Below are 21,059 nucleotides of genomic sequence, written 5' to 3'. Positions count from 1 at the left end.
TCTCTGATATTCTGGCTTTACAGAGCAAAAAGGCAATGCCGAAGCATATAGCTTATATATATATTGTGCTGGTTCCCCAACTGTAGTGATTGCTGTGTTGAGCAGCGCCATCGGCCTCATGCAGGAGGCTAGCGTAGACATATAGTGATTTCAAGCCTACTAGACTTGAAATGCGTGAGAAAGATGCTGATGCATCACAAATATTTGGTAGCGCCTGCCGCTTAGATGTTTCGTAGTTGCCTTAGGTTGGCCGTAGGCAAGCATGCGCTCTTATATTTTCGGCCCTACGCCAAGCGATCAGATAGTGAACAGATTTACCATTTCGTGCTAGTAATACGGAGACACCGGTTCTCTTCATTGAATTAAGACTGATACACTCAAAATAGTTCACAGCACATACACACACTGCACACACTGAAGCTACCGGGCACGCAGCCACGGGCACATTCATCAGCACGATCACCTGGAACACTAATAAGGGTGACTGCGCCATTCCTGCAGCGGTGTTGTGCCCCCTAGTTTGTATCTAACTGTTTTCCCACCTACCTGGGTCACTGGGCAGGTCGTGGTTGAATGGGTAGTCCATCGGGCTGCTGTGCTGAGGTAATGTAGTTCGAAACCAACCATGGCACCAACATGCGTCAAGGAGTGTGTGGCAGTTTGTACATGAGTGCCGCTCTTCAACGAACCTCCTTCGCACCAACATGGGTCACTGTAGACTCGGGACTGGGTAGGTACCGCTGTTAGACGAAACTCTTTGACAGCGATTTGGAGTGCTGGCTATGTGCCATTGGGTGTGGGTTGAGGGAGCAGGGTTCGAAACCAACTGTGGTTTCACTTGGTTTCAAACCACTGCAAACTGGCCATTGCCGCAAGCGTATGTTGTTGTTCTTTCCTGTCAAACATGTGGCTCCTACTCACTATGGGGAATTGACCAAAGAATAGGTGGATATCCCAACTTGTAATGAAGAATAAATTTTAAAATAGCTATGCACTTAGCGCAGTAGAGCATAAAATTAACTGTGAAAATGAGGAAGCCTGATGACGAAGACAACTCTGTCTGCAAGCACCATCACGCATTGGCTTCTTAGTCAAGCCCCCGTAGTGGGTAACTGCCATGAAATAATGAGCAAACAAGCAAGCAAGTGTGACGGGAAGTGTGCAAAGGTTCGAGTTCTCAATGTTTTAATGGTTCTCTTAGGCGGAGCCTCCGAGAACCCAATTGAGGACAAAGCCGTTGGTTTGAACACACACACAAAGACTTTTAATCAAACATAAAAAGGCATAAAGCAAATAGAACGAAACGGAAAGCATGCATAAAATAAACATTCAAGAAAACATTGCGGTAAGGAACACACTTAGGGCTTTAACGAGGGTGCGAGTCCGGGCTTGCCAAGAGGGCGGGGACGCGTCGCAGTCTCGACGCGGCAATGCGGCGACAAGCTGGCAGAAGGAGTGGCGCCGGTCTCATCAAAGGTCGCGGCGTAGGTTGACCGACCGGGCGCCGGGAGCGCGCCAGCTCTGGCGAGGCGAGGTAACGCTGGCGGCTGGGTGGCTGGAGTGGATGGCGGCGGCGTTCTGGCCGGGCAGAGAGCTCGGGCCCGTAGCCCGAGTGCTCCCCTCTCGCCCACGGCGCGGAAGCTCGAACGCCGGCCCCGGGCAGCAGGCGGCACGGCAGACAGGGGTGGCGTTCTGGCCGGGCAGCTGGCGTAGAACTCGGGCCCGTAGCCCGACTGTTCTCGTCCTGCCCACTGGCGCAGAAGCTCACCGGCCTTGAAGAGCTGATGGCACGCTCAGGTAGACGGGCGACGCACAGGAACAGGTTGGCAGGAGGCCCCGGGCGGGTGAAGTCCTGGTGGGCTCAGGTCCGGAACCCGACGGCCCGTCTTCAACGCCCGCTCCGGTGGTTGACCTCCTCCTGCCGTCGTTTCCTGGGACTCTCCTGGCGTCTCCCCGGCGTCTCCCTGCGTGTCCTCTTGCGTGTCGCCCCCGTTCTGCCAGCGCACCACGTTTTTTCTTTTGGTCTGGCCGATTTGGCATTCTCAGATTGGCTGCCCGACGCCCCGTGGTCTTTTCTAATTGGTTGCTTTTTTCTTTTTGTTGTCTTTCCTGCGCCGCGCGTTCACGTGCCGGGCGCTCTTCGGCGTCGTCGTTTTCCTCCTTCCAGCTCGGCGCGCGTGCACTCAGCGTCGTCTGCTCTCGACCGTCCCGATCACCGCACCACATCGCGCACCACACATCACAGCAAGTAAGGCATTGCGTGATGCCATCTGGCATGCCTTACCAGAAGACTGATCTTACCGCCAAGTTCAACAAAAGCATTTGATGTTGAACGCTCCTCCCTCGACATGATACGCACGGCGAGGACTGGTGGTGTACTCGATCACGTCTTTATCTGTGGAATAACACACTTTAGACCTCATACGTATGCGTTGTACTTCTCTATCCACTGCCCTCTGCTTGTCGCTGTCAGAGACAAACGAGAAGACCATGCACTGCTGTTCATTATCGCTTCTGAAACAATGGACATTTTGTCTTAAACTTTTCAAATTTATAGAACATACATACCATCTATTTATATTCAAATGCACATTATTATATTTAAAGATGTCTACGAAAAGCACCTAAACCTCATACGTAAATAAACATTCTGCAATTGAATATATCATAAAACCCTGTCTCTGTCACTTAAATTCCACCATCACAAACATTTGCAGGCCATGCATTTCAGAGGCCATATGCAGCCCTCGCGTTGTCGGCACTAAATGATGCTGAGTGTTCTTAGTGAAGCACTAAAGAGGAGCCCCATTGCAGTACACACTTCATATATAACTTGTTTCGATGGTGCCAATACGTTGTGTTGCTATGTTGAATCAATGCTAACACATTACCGTTGACAGTCATCATTAAATTGGTTCTCCCACAACTTTTTCTGATTGCCCCATAATTTGGAAAATTTTATGGCCCCTTGCATTTAAGAAAAGCTTGTCAGCAATTGTACTTATTTGCATAAAAGGTTGAAATTTCAATATAACAACATTTCTATATAACAATGTAAACTGTCGATTTACCAACTTCCTTATATAAGTTTAACTGTAACGGTCAGCCTTACCACTCTTATGCGTAACATAACAGTAAAACATCGTTAATTTGGATTTCACTGGACCAAAAATAATGTCCAAATTAACTGAATGTCAAATTATTGAGGCTATCCACGAAACAATAAACAAATACCTTCTACGTCAACACGCTTTTATTTACTGAATGAATGAGCAAATCCTGTTCCTATTTTGCACAAAAGTAGTACGGAAGCTGCAATTCTCATCATCTCATGATTGACTGGCCCTCGCAGCAGCAAAGGCTTCGCTACTTCATTTCAGACACACTTTTCACTGCCACGCGCACATCCTGATTATTTTTTTCGCCAGTGAGCTGGTCATGAACCGTTAATCTGTCGATCACGACGTAGCTGGTGCTCTCCATCCTTGACAGCTTTGCAGCAAGTCAAAATGAAACTACTGTTTGCCACAATTGCTGTGGACGAAACCACAGTCACTATTGTTGCGATCATGGATGGTGACTACGCAGTTATAAGGGAACTCGTCCGACACGTGCACTGAGTCAAAACGAAACTACTGTTTTTCGCAATGGCTGTGGACGAAACCGCAGCTGCTATAAATGCGATTGTGGATGGCGATCTTGCAGTTTTAGAGGCACACAGCCGACGCGCACACCAGTTTGGCGATGTGGATCGTCATGTGGTTTGGTGACCACTATGGCGATGTGGCCTCCGCCGCTTCATTTGGGTTGGACGCTAGCGCTGTTTTTGCTCTCTTACGTCGCACATTTGCTGCACTTTGCGCTTGCTGAGCTCCAAGAGCTGTGCTAATTAACAGATGTGCAGCTAATTAATCCAAAATTAATGAGAGTTTTATTGCATTATATAATGTATACGCCTGCCGGGCTAGAGGACGAGTACAAATTATCCGATTTTCTGAATTAATGAGGGTTGAATTGTGCCAGTTTTTCCCGTGCTTCTCTCATGGCAGCCAGCACTTAGAGGTGCTGTGCTCGACTGCATTGTCTTCAAGAATGGCTCATATTTCCTCGTCCTTTCTTCGTAGAAACTAGGGCAACATAATCAGCTGTGCAAAATTAGGCCACCTTTGAGATTGGCCCAGGTCGCAGTAGTGCAGATTGTAATGCTCTTGGGCAGAGCACAAAAAAATCAGTCATCATGCTGTCAAAGGTATTCTATTGTTGTTTCCATCATTGTCGTCTTGCTGATGTCACACACATTCGTGTTATACATGATTGTCAAGTACTTGCCAAATGCTTTGCTTAACATTGATTCCCACAGTGCATGGGATATGCATATCTTTCTTCTTGGTAATGGGGTTTGTCTCTGCTAGGTGGAGACAAAGGAAGAGCCATGCGATGATGAAGATGCAGCCACAAATGAATCTGACCCTTTTTCTACCGAGGGCACAGATGACGGGAGCTCGGGATATGATGGCAACAACACGTCTCACATGCAGGTACATGTGCTGTCTGGATCTGCTTTCACTTGTAACAGTGCATGCATTCTTTTCTGCTTTTCCCTCTTCCTGAAATGGGACTTAAGAAGGGTCCCTGAAACAGTTTTTGTCCTACACCTGCACACAGATGTTATCTTTCAAAGAATGCATTCTTTCGAGATTTTCGTGCCAGTGTGCTATAATAACACAGGTACGACTGGCTAAACATTACGCTCCCCTCAAGCCCAGGTGTTCCCTCTCACCTCAATATTTACACCATGTGACCATCAGTATGTCTCACCGCCTTCAAGCAGTGACACAAGTGTTGTCTACGTCTGGTTTGTTTGAACTGAGTGTGTTCCCATGTCTCGTTCTTAAGAGGAAGCTTTAGCTCGGGTGCTCCTATCTAAATACATGTAAAAGGAGAATTAGTTTTACTCGGCAACCACTGCACCAAATTTGACGAGGTTTGTTGCTTTTAAAAGAAAAATTTTAAATCTAGTGACTGTTGCTTTCAAATTTTTGATTTAGGTCCTTAATTTTTTATTAAAATTTGACAAATACCGCAAATTTTCAAAAAAAGAACTATCAAGTTTACAACTCTGTAACTCTAAAACGAAAAACGATAATACAATTCTTTGAATGGCATCTAATAGTACATCTAAAGCGGACAAAATCGATATGCTATACATGAATCTAAAAAAAATTTAGTAATATGGAAATACAGCTTTTGCAGAACCTTTGTAAACAACGTAACAAATTCACGTGAGATATAAAATCACATATGATATTTGTCCGCTTTCAATGGTCTAATGGATGCCGTTTACAGAACCGCAATATCTGTTTTTGATGCGGAGTTATGAATTTGTAAACTTCGTTCTTCTATCTTTTTCGAACTTCCGAATTTTTGAAAATTCTTTTAACAAGATCCAGGACCTAAATCGAAATTCCGCTTCCAACAGTCACTAGAATTTAACTTTCTCTCTCAAATGCAACAAACTTCATTAAAATTGGTCCAGGGGTTATCTCAGAAAAACGTTTTTGCGTTTTACATGTATATGAATAGGCCGCGTCGGAGTTGGGCCCGAGCTAAAGCTTCCTCTTAAGGAGTTTTTATCATTATGCCTGGTTTACATGCAGCAAAATTTAAAGACGAACTGCACGTGGTGAATAAAGACTCAGCAGCACTCTGGCTTTCCTTTTTTAATGCCACACAAACTGAAAAGAGATGAGTGTCACTGCGACTGTTTGCCGCATTGCTGCAAGTGTATATGCAATGTACACACTACAAAGTAGCTGTTTGCAGTACCGTATTTACTCACATAATAGGCGCACTCGCATATTAGGCGCAACCCCGTGTTTGGTTGCGGAATCCGTGTTTTTTTATTTCCGCGCATAATAGGCACACCCCGAACTTGGCACTGTGATCAGTACCGTATTTACACGATTGCGAGCCGACGCCCTCCTCCCCCTCCATCTCAGGCAAAAAAAAGAAACATGCATGCACATTCCACAACCCAAGCCTATTAACGTATTTGCTGAACCGACTACTAGAAGTCCTCATTAGTGTTGCTGCCGTCGCAGTTGCTGAGGACCCACAGTACGTACAACGTCGCGAAAACCAGTTCTTCCGTTAACCATCATTAACTACAGATACCCCCCTCCCCGAACCGCTGCGAAGCCAGCGAGCATGACGACCTAACGCGGCCACGGAAACAAAACAAGAGAAAAAAAAGAACGCATCAACGAGCGAAAAATAGTTCTTCCATCAACTATCCATACCCCCTCCCTCCCCCCTCCCTCCAAACCGCCGCGCGGATGTAAGCTTTTCGCTACCTTCGCTGAGGCAGCTCAGAAAGCTGGGTCACTTTCGGAGGCCAGGCGACTCGACACAAGCGGCAGTGCCATCGCCATCAATGCTCCACACAGGCAAAGAAAAGAAAAAAAAAACGCCGCATCTCACCATGTATAGGTGTTCTGTGATCTCACCATTTTGCAAGCGGCGTGTGGTTCATGTGGTCGCGTGTTCCGCAATGGGGAAGTGCGGGAGCTACGTGGCTGCATGCAAACAGAAAGCTGTGCAATATGCACTCAAGCATGGGAACCGTGCTGCAAGCAGACGTTTCAGTGTCGAAGAAACTAGCATTCGCTACTGGCGAGGTCAGCAGGAAAAACTTCAGGCCACCAAGAAGTCGCGACAGGCCTTCCGCGGTGCAAAGTCCAGAAAGTATCTGCAAGTGGAGGAGCAACTCGTTCAACACATACGGGGCCTTTGACAGGACAATTGTGCAGTGTCTCTCGACATAGTGCAGACTGACCGGCGTGCAGAATTGCCCGAGCGAAGGGAATCGAAGCGAAAGATTTCAAGGCAAGCTCTGGATGGACAACGTGCTTCATGCGACGCCATGGACTTACCCTGAGAAGGCGCACAACATTGTGCCAGCGCTTGCCCTCAGCATACAAGGACAAGGTACTGGAGTTTCACCATTTTGTTATACGGCTCTGGCAGCAAAAGAACTTCATTTTGTTCCAGATTGGGAATGCAAATCAGACCCCCCTCTGTTTTGACATGCCGAGAAACACAACTGTAGAGGAGAAAGGTGCAGGAAGTGCATGTTATATAAGGCGTCGCTGCCTACCGCAGCGCCATGAGAAGGCGTGTGCTTGGAGCCGCCCAAGGGGGAGGAAAAAGAGGATGGAATAAAGGTAGGGAATGAGTAATGCCTCCATTGCTGTCGTACTGAGTAATATGCACGATATAACATATTTGGCGACGAGGATTTAACAACCCATGTGCTACCGGCTTGCCCTTCATCTGTGCCATACTGCATATCATCCTCTATGATGAGTATTTCGGGGCTACAACCGCCACCCCCATTCCTGTCGTCACCTGGACAACCGTTCATCCCCTGGGAGCAATGGATTCAAGCATTCAAGAACTACATGGTGGCTTCGGGCGCCTCTGACCTACCTGCCAGGTGTCGAAAGGCGATTCTGCTCAACTGCTTGGGCTTGGAAGGACAACATATCTTCAAGACTCTTACGTCGTAGGACGACCCGCGTTTTTTGGCTTTGAGCGCCACCGGAGGGACGTTGACGACTCCTGCCCTAGATGAGTTTGACTGCGCTATTGCGACGCTTGAAGGTCACTACAAGAGCTCTGTCAATGTCACCGCAGCGCGTCACCGTTTCCGTCGACGTGCACAAGCCCCAGGAGAGACTGCGGTCGATTACGTCACCGCGCTACGAGGTCTCATAGGAGCGTGCAACTTCGGTGACTTGGCGGACGACATGATGCGCGACCAGCTTATAGAAAAACTACTAGCGAATACTTGCATGAACGTCTTTTACTGGAAGAGTCTCTTACACTTTCCCGGGCCCTTACCATTGCGAGACAGCAGGATCAGGCGACTAGAGAAGCGAGAGAACTTGCGCGACATGAAGCACAAGTGCATCACATTAAAAACACAAACACTTCAAATATGAGAGAAAAGCACTGTGGCACGTGCACATACTATACAACACCAACTGAAAGTCGTCGAGCTCTGAAAGAGCAAGAATGTTATTGTTGTGGATCTTTGGACCATCTGGCGAATAGTCCTCACTGCAAAGCTAAGACACATCAGTGTTGCAGATGTGGCAAGACTGGCCATCTGGAAAGGATGTGCAAGTCTTTCTGAAAGTCTGACAAAAAAATTCAGCATGTCGCAGAAGACGACACTGATACAGCTGATACGGACGATCACATAAGTGTTTGTCACATCTGGAGCCGTAAGAAGGGAATTTATGCAGTGTTGGAAACTGAAGGAATTTCTGTGTTGTTCCTGATTGACACTGGATCATCGGTTTCAATCCTAGCCGAATAACTTTACCGACGTCATTTCGATACTGTATTTCCTCTGACATCAACATCCGTCCAGCTCCTCGATTATTCTAAGTCCGCAATTCCTATAAAAGGATGTTTCATTGCTCCAGTTTCATTTCATGGCCGATGCACTTCTGTCCTTCTGTATGTTGTGTCGGGAGGAACAACCATTCTTGGTTTAGATGGTATCGCGGCTCTGGATATGAAGATTCAAGGGTCACCTCTCAGGTGTCTGCCAATGACGCAAGAAACTCCTGTGCTTCTTCCTGAATTACGTTCCGAGTTCGAGCACTTGTTTGAAAAGCAGCTAGGAACTGTCAAAGCTTTCACTCACAAGGTCAGAGTTCGCATATCTGTTCAACCTGCGGCCAGCAAACTGAGACGACTACCACTCGTAATTCGTGAGCAAGTCTCGGCAGAAGTATAAAAATTGGAAGCTCAGGACATCATTGAGCGCGTCGATTCTTCAGAGTGGGTCTCATCAATTGTTGTAGCCAGAAAAAAGGATGGCTCAATTCGCATGTGTGTAGACCTACGAGAGCCAAACAAAGCTATAGTAGTGGACAGTTTTCCCCTGCCACAAACTGAGGAACTTTTGAACAGCTTGGCTGGTGCACAGCGATTCTCTAAGCTAGATTTAGCTTCTGCATACCATCAGTTACCACTAAGTCCAGAGAGTCGTGATCTTACGACGTTTATAACGCACGATGGACTATTTCGCTTTAAGAGGGTTTGCTTCGGACTGGCATCGGCACCGTCAGTATTTCAGAAGATGGTGCATATGATCCTCCAAGGATGCAAATGCGTCTTGTTTTACATTGACGACATAATCGTGTATGGACGCTCCAGAGAGGATCACTTGGCCAATTTGCACACTGTTATGAAACGGCTCTCTGACGTTGGCCTCCGGCCCAACTATAAATGTGTTTTTGACATTGCAGAGTTGACTTTCCTAGGCCATGTTGTCAGCACCAAAGGGTTGTTCCCACTGATGTCATCTATCGAAGCGATAACCAAGGCACCATCACCTACAAATATCAATGAACTTCGCTCACTGCTGGGACTTGCAGGCTTCTACTCCAAGTTCATCCCGCATTTTTCTGATGTTGTGGAGCCAATGCGTGCTTTGCTTCAAGGAAACGCGCTTTTCGCTTGGACTGCGGCAGCCCAAAGCGGCTTGGAGCAGCTGAAAACGTCGATAACATCTTGCGAAGTTCTTCACCTTTTTGATTCTCAGTTACCTGTGTACGTTACCACTGATGCTTCAGGATATGGATTAGGTGCTGTACTGCAGCAGGATAACGGAATATCACTGCAAACTGTCGCGTTCGCCTCACATACTCTTCAACCGCATGAACGGAAGTATTCCGTCGGTGAACGTGAGGCACTTGCATGCGTCTGGGCCTGCGAGCACTGGCACGTTTACCTGTGGGGCCGACCTTTCATCTTGCGGACAGACCACGCTGCTCCTCTCAACGAAAGGCACAGGTCGCCGTCCGTTAAGGATAGTGCACTGGTCATCACGGTTGCTGTGCTACAACTACATCATGGAATACAGGAAGGGTAGCGAAAACGTCGTGGCTGACACACTCTCCCGGCTGCCTGTACAGAGTTTCATCCGTGATGCACCCGAAGAAGAATTTATATGTGTCTTGTCACCAGTAGTTACCATGCAAGAGCTTCAAGCAGCAAGTGCAGCCGACCAGGCTAACTCTCAAGTTAAGCAGTTTAACACTACTTCTTGGCCTGACAAGAAATCCTTGTCAAAAGAGCTGCTACCTTACTTTCACGTGCGATCTGAACTCTCTGTTATTAGCGACATTCTTTGCCGGGGTGACAGGATTGTCGTGCCTTCAGCTTTGACCCGCTGTCTTATGGATCTGGCTCATGAGTTACACCCAGGAATTAGTCGTACCAAAGCTCGTCTTAGGGAGTCATATTGGTGGCCGTGCATGGATAATCACATTGAAGAACTTGTACACACATGTGTAGCCTGCCAGTCATGTGACAAACCAGCATGTACATCTGCAGCCCCAATGCAACCCGTCACTCTTCCCGAGAAAGCCTGGGACAAAGTTGCTATCGACATTGTGGGACCTTTCACGCAAGCTACAGCTGACTGTCAATTTGCCATTACACTTATTGATTATTACAGCAAGTGGCCAGAGGTGACTTTCATACGCGATGCGACCACGTCTACAGTGACCAAATTCCTACTTGAACTTTTCGCAAGAGAAGGATGTTCACATGGTATCGTATCCGATCATGGACCACAATTTTCTTCAGCGAATTTTGAAGATTTTTTCACAGAGTGCGGAATCACGCTTTACAACTCTTCTGTGTATTACCCACAAGCTAACGGTTTGGTGGAAAGATTTAACAGGGTATTAAAGTCCTGTATTCAATTAGCCCTGTTAGAATGTCGTGATATAAGAACAGCAATGTTTGATTACCTGCAAACATATCGCTGTACGCCTCATGCGACTGCTGGTGTTGCACCCGCTGTTCTTCTTCATGGACGCCAACCTCGCATCAGACTTGACATTGTGGCATTGCCTGACAAATGTTTCACCAATGACCCTTCAAAGGCACTACAGCAGTTGAGAGAGTGCATCAAGAACAAGCAAATGACGTCGAAGCGCTACACCGATCAAAAACGCAGTGCCAAGGAACCCAACTTCGCCGTTGGTGACTAAGTGCGTGTTAAATTACCTGCAGTTCATGGGAAGTTATCTTCACAGATTTCTGTGCCCAAGAAAATTATGGGAAAACGTGGACCCGCCTCTTACCTATTGGAAGATGGGCGGGTGTGGAATGCTTCCAAATTAGCAGCCGTTCACCCTGAAGCTATCAGCAGAATGAAATTAGGTACCGCTGCTGTCATGAACTGGTCACCGGCATCCGATCATTCAACTAGAGCGGCTGGAAGCCATCCGTCACAACCTGACACATCAAGCGCAGATAATGCACCCCTGAGCCCTGCACAAGCTTCATTTAATTTGCCAAGATGCGAAGAGCGCGTGAGGAGAAGCGCCCGCAACAAGACACCAGAGGTGCTGCAGGACTGCATCAGGAAGTAATGGACAACCATTTTTTTTTCACGAGGGGATATGTTATATAAGGTGTTGCTGCCTACTGCAGCGCCATGAGAAGGCGTGTGCTTGGAGCCGGACAAGGGGGAGGAAAAAAAGGATGGAATAAAGGCAGAGAATGAGTAATGCCTCCATTGCTGTCATACTGAGTAATATGCACGAAATATCAGTGTGCTTATTTGAACATCTGGTGCGGAAAAAGAACAATGTACTGTGATGTTGGTAGAGACTGTGGATGGGCACAAACTACCGCCTTATGTTATTTTTAAGGGGAAGACGCTCCCAAAGGGAAATTTCCCTCGCGACATCTGCGTCAGGGTCCAGGAGAAAGGTTGAATGTCCACGTAGTTGATGGTGGACTAGGTCAAGACCGTCTGGGGCCGGCGGCCTGTTGTATCTAGCCAGGCTCGTTTTGGACGGTTTTCGCGGGCACCTTGTAGAATGTGTATGCGAGAAGTTGTTAGAGCTGCACACGGATATTGCTGTGATTCCGGGAGGCCTCACTTTGGTACTGCGGCCTTTGGACGTGTCCTTAAATAAGCCTTTTAAGGACGTTCGAAGGCTGTACACTAACTGGATGGCTGGAGGACAGCGTCAACTAACTCCAGATGGCAAAATAAAGAGGCCGCCTATGGAAATGTTGTGCGGATGGATCGTGGAAGCCTGGCGAGAGATCTCTGATGACGTCGTCAGGAAAAGCTTCAAGAAAACGGGGATCTCCAACGCACTGGATGCGAGCGAAGATGACATGTTGTGGAGTTCAGACAAAGAAGATGAGTCTCCACTCGGCGATGATGAGTATGTTCTCTCCAACTCAGACTTCGAATAGGGGAAGGAGAGGAGCATCCATGACATGGCTAAATAAATTTTACGTGTGTATGCAGTCGACGTTTCTTGCCTGCTCATTAAAAGGTAAGCAGGTAGCTTTTAGTTTTTCTTTTATACTGGATTTATTGGTCAATTATGTGAGAGTAGCCATATTCCTGACACATGTTCAAATTTAAAGCGCGAGAATGCGACTGAAAAAAATTTCGCCCAATTTCGCAATTTTACCCCGCGTAATAGGCGCACCCCAAACTTCGATTTTCTGAAAGATAAAAAAAAAGTGCACCAATTATACGAGTAAATACGGTATTATTTTGGTTTGATAATCTCCTGATAACATGAAAATATCTCATACGTACGTATACAATTGTCTCTATATTCCACTAGTAAGATTTCTTTGTAGCTATCAGTGGAAAAAGATAGCGCTGCTGTTAAGCTGTGAATGTGTTGAAATGGACTATTTATAATGTTTTCACTGCTGTACAATCTGAAAAAAGAAGAAAAAATGAAATTATAAAGAAGAAAGTACATTTTTAGGGAATCGAACACAAGAGAACCAGACAACATAAAAGCCGACTATCATCTGAAGGGCGCACTGGAGCAGAAAGGGAGAAATGCGTCTAATGCTTGAGGCCTGGCATATCAATAGTAGCGGAAGTGCACGCATGAGCCTGCCTTCGATGAACTTGCATAAAGAAGAAATAAATTGTGTAAACAATTATCTCTCGCATAGGCTCGCACGTGTACCTGATTGACGGGTGACACTACCAAATCTGAGCATGCGAAGATAAGTTTTGTGTCTACTTTCTTTTCCACCGCAGTACGCCCTTCAGTTGATAGTCAGCGTTTATGTGGTGTGCTTCTCTTCTCTTGTGTCAATGTCTACAAGCCTTACCTTACTTCACAATGATTCCCTACCAACTAGCTTCAATTTCTGTAGCTCTAAGGGACTCGAACCCATACTTTCTGCATGGGAGGCAGAGACTGTGCCGCTACACCAACGTCTAACTGAAGATTGCAGCTTTATAACATACATTAAGAGACGTAAAACACTTCAATTTCCTTTCCAATGCTTGTTTTCCGAATCTCTGCTTGCTAAAATATTTTTCTGCTATCATTCTGGGCAAATTATATACAGAACTTGGCTCTCTGAGAAATGCACAGCCTGTGGTTACTGCTAAAAGTGCCTTTCTTTTCAAAACTGTGGATGACTGCTGTGTTGACCAAGGAGGTTGGTGTGGACATTGACGTGCAGCATTCATGTCTCCTAGAGCATGTAGTCACTGTAGTTTACTCCCTGCACACACCTTTCAGTGCAAGGCAAGCATAATGTAGCGCTGGCATCATTTGTCTTGCTGCCGGAAAAGAAGAGATTGCTGCTCCTATTTTCATGTGCGAAACTCTCCACGTCCCATTGTCTTCCCCATTGCCAGAGCTGTAGCTGACAAAACACATTCTCAAGTGGTAGTGGGCGATCGGTTTGAAGAAACATCTAGATCTTTACATTGGTGTATTTATTTTGAAGGATACACAAATTATGTATACGTACGCTATTAAAAACAATTGTGGCAGAACCCATCTCACAACAACTGTCGACGGTAATGCATTAGCATTGAATCATTATAGCGACACAATGTATTGCCACCATTGAAACGAGTTATGTATGAGGTGTGTACTGCAGCAGGACTCTTTTTTCCCACTTCCCTAAGAGCACTGTGCGCTATCTAGTGCCACCGCCTTTCTTTCTTTTTGTTCTTATTATGCCGACCCGCTCCGCTCCCTCTCCACCCTGCGCACCTTTACTTTTGCTTTCTTTTTGCGTGTCTGCGGCGTTTCCTTTTTTTTTTAATTGTGCGTGTGCACTACCCCAGGCACTGTTTGTGAACTGGCGAGTGGTGTGCCGTGTGTTAGCACACATGCATACTTTGAGTGTGCCAGCTTATGCCAGAACGTATATAAATTCCACTTCCAACACAACATATCTTTGGCCTCGTTTTATTGACTTCCGTTTCTGAAAACAAATATTTTTGCATAACTTGGTATGATACACGCTTAGAAAATAAACAAAAGTGAAAAAGGCATGACATGCACATGACTACTAAACAACAGAAATGTTCACAGGCAGTGAAATAACTAAAATAAATAAATAAAACTCGAGAGAATGCGAAGGCCTTTTCATGTACACACATATAAGAGATGTTTATATAATGCTCTTAAGACCAAAGTGTAGAAGAGCTTCTGATATGTGCACTGAGAGCTTCTGATATACTCACGGAGATATTGCACAAAACTGGACGACGTGTGTGACATTGTCATGACAGCTAAAGAAAGGGAAAATTCACTGGGAATGGCAAAAACAATGACTTGCAAAATACCTAAAAAATAGAATAAAATGCTTAGATTGTTTTAGTGACAGCCATACCAAGAAAAAACACAGCTTACTTATAAACCTGCACAAAAGTATATGAAATGCGTGACATGTTCATTACTACTGAACAAAATGAAAAAGACACGGCAGAACAAAAATAACATTGCACTAAAAACGGAAGTACACATTATGACATTATTTTGCACTTGGCCACAAATTTAGTAACGGTGGCAAGGGGGAGCAGAAGGTAGTCAGCTTTCGCAGCAGCACCTACAAAACATTCGCAAGAAGGCTTATTCTTCAATCAAAGACCAGGTGAAATAAGCCAACAACACGACTTTTCTTTAACCTTGAATGCAATGCTTAGCAGTAATATTATGTCACTTAAGGCTCTAAGTCATACCTACTGGGCACTCCTTCATGCCATAAACACGAACTGCAAAAATCTGCATATAGGACACTTGCAATGCTCATGCTTTCCAGAAAAAAAAAAGCGTATCATGCCTACACATGAAGGTTGTTCGCGCGGTCTTCCCATCGCCAATTACTGAGATAATATATAAACACGAAAGATAATTTTTCAGCTGTTAGTACTTTTGTAGAACGGTGACACAGAAAAAGCACTGAGGGCGAAATGGAAAGCTGGGCGAGTTAGTGAAGTTGCAGAATGAGACTTGGCACAGAAAAACAAGTCATAGACCAAATGACAATGAGGAGGAACATCTGTTTGTCAGCTTTCTCTACCGGCAAGAGGGAAGTGTAGCACAATCAAGGCGCAACGACGTCCGGAGGCTCATGGAACACACACGTGCACAGGGCTGTGTTCGTGTACATGGGTCTTCTTATGTCCGTGGGTCTGCGAGCTCACCTGTTGTCTTTAGGCACTCGGAACAACCTTGCAGGGCTTGTTTTTGAGGTATTCGTGCACCACTGCACAATGCACGAGCGGTACGTACGAGTCGTGAAACGGGTGAAGCATCATGGAACACGAGCACACAGCTACCGAGGACCACGAAACTGACGAAACTACCCATGCCGGTCAACGCACAGCAGCGCACGCTTCCCGATAACAGCAGATAACGAAACATGAAACTTCATGCCGGGGCTAAGCTGGTGCCGGGCTTGCGGGCGCGCGCTATGACACTCGAAAGTGAGAGAGTTACATAAGAGGGCAAGGGGAGAGGAGTTGAGAGGAGGGGTGAAAGGGCACAGCCTCCTGGATCGGTGCGCCGCGTGCATTGATCTAAGAGGCCGTGCCAGGGAAGCGGAGTTGCTTTCCCGTCCTCCCGATGGATGGCACCAGTTACCTCTGCCACGAAAGTGGCGGAGCTTCCGAGGCCGGGCTAGGCCTAGCTCACTCTTGCCAGGTTCGTTGCATCCGGTGTCGCAGCCGTTGCTTGGAACCACCGGCAGGTGGTTGTTGCTGTGTTTTTCAGCAGGGTCGGAGTACTTTTTGAAGTTGTAGCGTGCTCGCTTTATTTTCTTGCCAAACTTCCAACATTCCGACATCACTACATGCTACGCTAGCGGCTTTCAAAATGGCGTCGCGGTTCGCTTTTCAAGCACGTTCGCATGCTGTAGCAGACGGCGCCAGCCACCTAAGCCAATCGCAGGACTTTATTTAGTCACGTGCACTGAATGGGCGAATGGGGTCGCACGCTGGAGCTTTTCTTGGTGCGGTAGCGAATATGCGGACGAACAAAAATGTGGTGGGAAATTGAAGAAGAGAAGTAGTTCTTTCCAATGCGACTAAGATGGCCACGACAGCATACGTCGTTTACCAGTGGCGTGGCATGAAAAAAGCCCCCTTTTTATGCTTCTTTCTGTCAAACTATAGCTCGCGTCAGTTACATAAATTGATATTGCGGCTAAAATATTGATCCATGATGTGGGAAGCTTGGTCAGAACATGCAGCAGTGTTTGTATATTATGAAAATACCACTTTCAAGAAACCCATTCTTTTTCGTGATTTTTTGGTCTCTAAGACACGTGTCCCCCGGGGAGACAGGGATCAAGTGATGGCTGCGACGTGGGGTGCAATGGATCTGGCGAGAGCGAGCTAGGCCTAATGACATCGTGTGATCACAGGAGCAGCGTTCGACACGACACAAAGATGGTGCAGCCAGCGGAATTGCTCCAACGGCAGAAGCAAGCAGGGGAAAACCTCTAACAACTGGTAGGAATTTCGGCAACGAAGCGAAAATTGGACATGTGTATGAGCATCAACGATGGTGCGGACAGGCTGGCGGAGATGGAGTCGCAGTTTTATGTTATCAGTGCGGGAGCGATAAGTGCTTTGGCCTCGCGTCTAAAGTGCAGTCTCCGTGGCGGCTCCGTGACTTTTGACTCAGAGGAGCGAGAATATGGCATTGCAGTCGAGCTTTTCGCCATTTGTGAAAACTGCGGTGATGTTGTTTCTGAGTGGAGCTTGCTGCATGTGAAAAACAACAAAACAGTCAACCCCTTCGTAGGGAACATTCTTGCCGTTTGTACGATGATTAGCACTGGAAATCGACAAACAGCAATAAACGACGTTTTTGCTGCAATGAATATCTCGCATCGTGGCCTTCATAACAAAACGTGATAAGGCTATCTCAAACAGAAGCTGGTTCCAGCGTCTGTGGCCCAAAAGCTGATGGGCATATGTGCACTATCAGTGAAGTCATTGTATACTGACTTGAAAGTTGCGAACTCCAGGAATATTGCGGTATCCTACGGTGGCTCGTGCATGACGCGCAGCCATTCGTCACACATCGGAGTCGGCACGGTCATCAAACTGTTCTCCGGACTTGTGCCCGACTACTTTGTCCTGAGCAACTTCTGTGTGGGTGTGTGCACGACCTGAAATCAGGTGACCCAGACTACCAAGATTGGAAGGCAAGCCATATGTGCAAAAAAAAAAGTAATAATAAAAAAGCCGGGGAGATGGAAGTTGAAGCGACGCTTATACTGTTCCGGAGGTCACTTCAGCTGCACAAACTGAGATACACCACAGTCCTCTCAGATGATGATAGTCGTGCATTTCTTGCTCTCAGACAAGCCAAAGTGTATGGCTTTGTGCCAGTCGTGAAGGAAGATTGCATAAATCACGTTCAAAAAATGGATGGGGACTGCCTTGCGCACTCTCGTTGCCAAACACAAGTGCTCTGCTTCTGAAACACTTCGTGGTAAAGGAAAATTGACGGTTGACATGATCACCAAACTCAGTGCCTACTATAGATGGGCATTAAAATCCAACAAAGGGGATGTGAAGGCTATGCAGAAGGCTGTGATGGCAACATACCGCCACATCAGGTCAAAGGAAAAGGTTTGAAAACACAGTCTTTGCCCATCTGGTCTAGATTCTTGGTGCCGTCAGAATAATGCGCAAGCAAAAAATGAGCCCATCCCAAAGCGTCGATATAATTTGCCTGTCCATGTTTGTCAAGCCCTTCTACCAGTGTATGAGCGCCTCTCAGAAGAAAAATTGCTTCAAAGGTGCCAGCGTAGCATGATCCAAAACAATAATGAATGCTTGCATTCCATGATTTGGGCATTGGCACCTAAGGAACAGCATGCCTCGGATTTTGCTGTTGAAGCTGCTGTGACTGAGGCAATAATTAAATTTAATTCGGGGAACGAGAGAGCTTCATCTGCCATACTCCAGGAGCTTCATTTGAATCAGGGGCTACCGAACAGCATGAGAATGGCCGAGAAAAATAACCAGCGAGCAGCAGCATCAGCCCGCAAGCATCCATCTGCAGAAAATCTGCGACAAGCCTTCAAGAAATGCCATTTTGGTAGCTGTAGGCAGACAGATTACATCCCTGGTGGCTACTGACCATTTAGATGTGGATATATCAATAGTTTTTGTTATAGTGGAATAAAAATGAGCTTGTCCATTTTTTTTTTTCTGAAAACATGAATTTTTGAATATTTGCATCCTTTGGGAGTGATTTCGCAGTAATTTCGCAGCACCTAGAATTGTAATTTTTGTTGCAGTACTGAGCTACGTGAATAATGCACACAATGGTAGGACCAGATTTTTGTATCTGAGTTTTAATATTTTTTTATTGTCCATACATTAAACAGCCACTTTGAACCCATTTTGAAAAGAAAGCTTTGATGTGCTGTATAATTGTTAATAATTGTTATACCAAAAAACTATTCCTGCCATTGTGAAGCTTATAGTTCCTAGTATCCAGCTATGTGCCTAAAGCAAAACTTTGATGAGTAGTTTTTGCTCTATTGTTACCAGAAACAATGCTAATTAATTTTAGTTAACTTTAGAACTAATTTGCATATTTTAAAAACAATTGTATATTTGGAATCAGCATGAAAAACTGAACAAGGTTGTACATTTTCATTAAATTTGGTAAAAGGGGTCTTAATGAAGGTCAGAATACCCACTTCCCCCCTTGAAACAGTTGCACTGTTTAGGGTGTATATTTGTCCCACAACAATAATCGTCACCTGCCTTGGCTACATATACTTTCTTGAAAATGCTGCGCTGGCTACTTTCCTGTCGAGAATGCTATGCCATGCTGATAACGTGCACGACGTTTGTGACTTGGAAGTACCGGGCTCTCAGTGTTAAAGAAAGGAAATGTGGGCAAGACTGATGACAATTGTTGTTGTGGGACAGGATGCACCCCAAAGGGTGCAAACTTTTTTAAGGGTGTAAGAGGAACACATACGCACCTTCAGATGCCTGGATGTTGTTTCCCCAGGCCCTGCCTTGCGCTTGCACCAGCGCAGTTCTGAATTCTGCCCAAAAGTCAGCCAATGGGGGAAGCTCATTGACATCCCCATGGGCGGCTTAGCAGCCAAGTGACACTGTTTTATGACCCGCTGCCATACTATCCGGGCAGGGAGGGGTGGGACATGGAGTTGTTTGAAACACAACGTAACTGCATCACACAGCTATTGTGACCGCTTGAAACCCTGCAACATAAAATTGCAGTTATCCTGGAAATATCGTGAGCATTGTTTTTCTGTGTGATGCCCCAGAAAAACTACAGTAATCCATCATTTTAACGAAATTGCTTTACTCGAAATATTGCTTTATTCGAAATTTCTTGTGGTCCCGATCCAAATGCATGCATTTTAAGCCGCATTACTCGAACTGCACGAAGAGCTTGACCCACTTAGAGTGAAGTAGCAAGTGTCGCCGCTCGGCGGCAGCGACCCTTCTGCACATGCAGTGTCAAATTAATACCACCGACGAATAAGTCTTATGCAGGCACAGAACAGGCCACAAAAGTACCAAACCCACAACCAATGACCGCCTAGTAACGGGTACCAAGCGAGTGCCGAGTGCTCCCAGCTGTTTACTGCGAAGTGAACGGAAGCTGTCAAATTAAATGCTGCAGCACACCCGAACCATTAATCTCAGTCACAATTGCGTCGCTGGTATCTCCCGTGATAGAATCCAGACAGAAATAAAGTTTTCCTGACGCTTTGTGATGCCAGAAAACCATGGTCTCTTAGATGCCAAAAAGTGGCCAAAAGACCGTGGGCAGACTTGCGCCGTAGCATTCCATGGAGTGCGATCGATGAGCCAAGTTTTACCGCTCTAAAAAGCACTTTTGGTGCTGAAACGTGCCGAAAAGCACAAGAGAAGTATCCCTCCGATGATAAGTACCATGTTTGATGTGAAGCGCTGCGTTAACAAATAGGGAAGACGACTTCTGAGAAGCCGGTCTAAAAATTTGCTTGCCGCTCGCCATAATTGTCCTGCATCACAATAAAACACTGTCCCTAGCTTCGTTGAACTTTTGATGGTGCAAATCGACTGATAACTTTGCTGAAAACACGAAAAATCCGAGCGTCGCCAGCGGCAAATCAGGCTATCAACATGGCGGATTAACGCAAGGTGGTGTTTCCCTGGTGATTTTCTCGAGCCGGTCATGCTCGATTCGCACCATCCGACTTTAGACAAACAGTCCAAATGCGTGGTAGGGTCATTGAATTCTGTTCCTAGACATTTGTCAATGGCGCGGACGCGATGGTGCGTGAACACCGACACGCGAACCGTAGAATTGGTGCAGTGTCGTCAAAAACTCTTGTTTTGCAAACCTCATGATTGCACAGCTCGGGAATAAATTGTCATCGTCACCGACTCTGACAGTGACTGGGCTTGCAGCAATCTGTACGAGGCTGTTCATAAAATTGCTGCCCAAGAGGTAGAAGGCGACTTCGATACATTCGTTTGACGCTGCTGCTGCCGTGATCACCCCAGTGACGGATGTGGAGATAATTGACACTGTTGGTAGCCCTCATCAGGACAAAGAGCCGGCGGACGAAGAGCCACGTGAAGTCCCAACTATGGTTCAGACGTGGGAGTACCTACGGCTGCTGCAAAATAAGGTTGAATGCATGAGCGGCGACCATGGCCTCGTGCAATGCTTGGT

The 21,059-nt window shown here is 46.3% G+C and overlaps 1 protein-coding gene across 3 annotated transcripts in view; it reads left to right on the top strand.

Annotated features, from left to right (window-relative positions):
• Tdg (Thymine DNA glycosylase) overlaps positions 1-21,059 on the top strand; it is a 285,426-nt gene that overhangs the window by 237,897 nt on the left and 26,470 nt on the right. For all 3 annotated transcript variants that reach the window (XM_072284404.1, XM_050174625.3, XM_050174627.3), the window contains one exon: positions 4,413-4,538. In XM_072284404.1, coding sequence (XP_072140505.1) covers positions 4,413-4,538 — 126 coding nt within the window. The remainder of the gene's footprint in view (positions 1-4,412; positions 4,539-21,059) is intronic.

The sequence above is a fragment of the Dermacentor andersoni genome, chromosome 9 (genome assembly GCF_023375885.2).
Source record: "Dermacentor andersoni chromosome 9, qqDerAnde1_hic_scaffold, whole genome shotgun sequence".
Classification (NCBI taxonomy): Eukaryota; Metazoa; Arthropoda; class Arachnida; order Ixodida; family Ixodidae; genus Dermacentor; species Dermacentor andersoni.
Note: the sequence above shows the minus strand (reverse complement) of the source record. Positions and strands in the feature narration are given on the sequence as shown.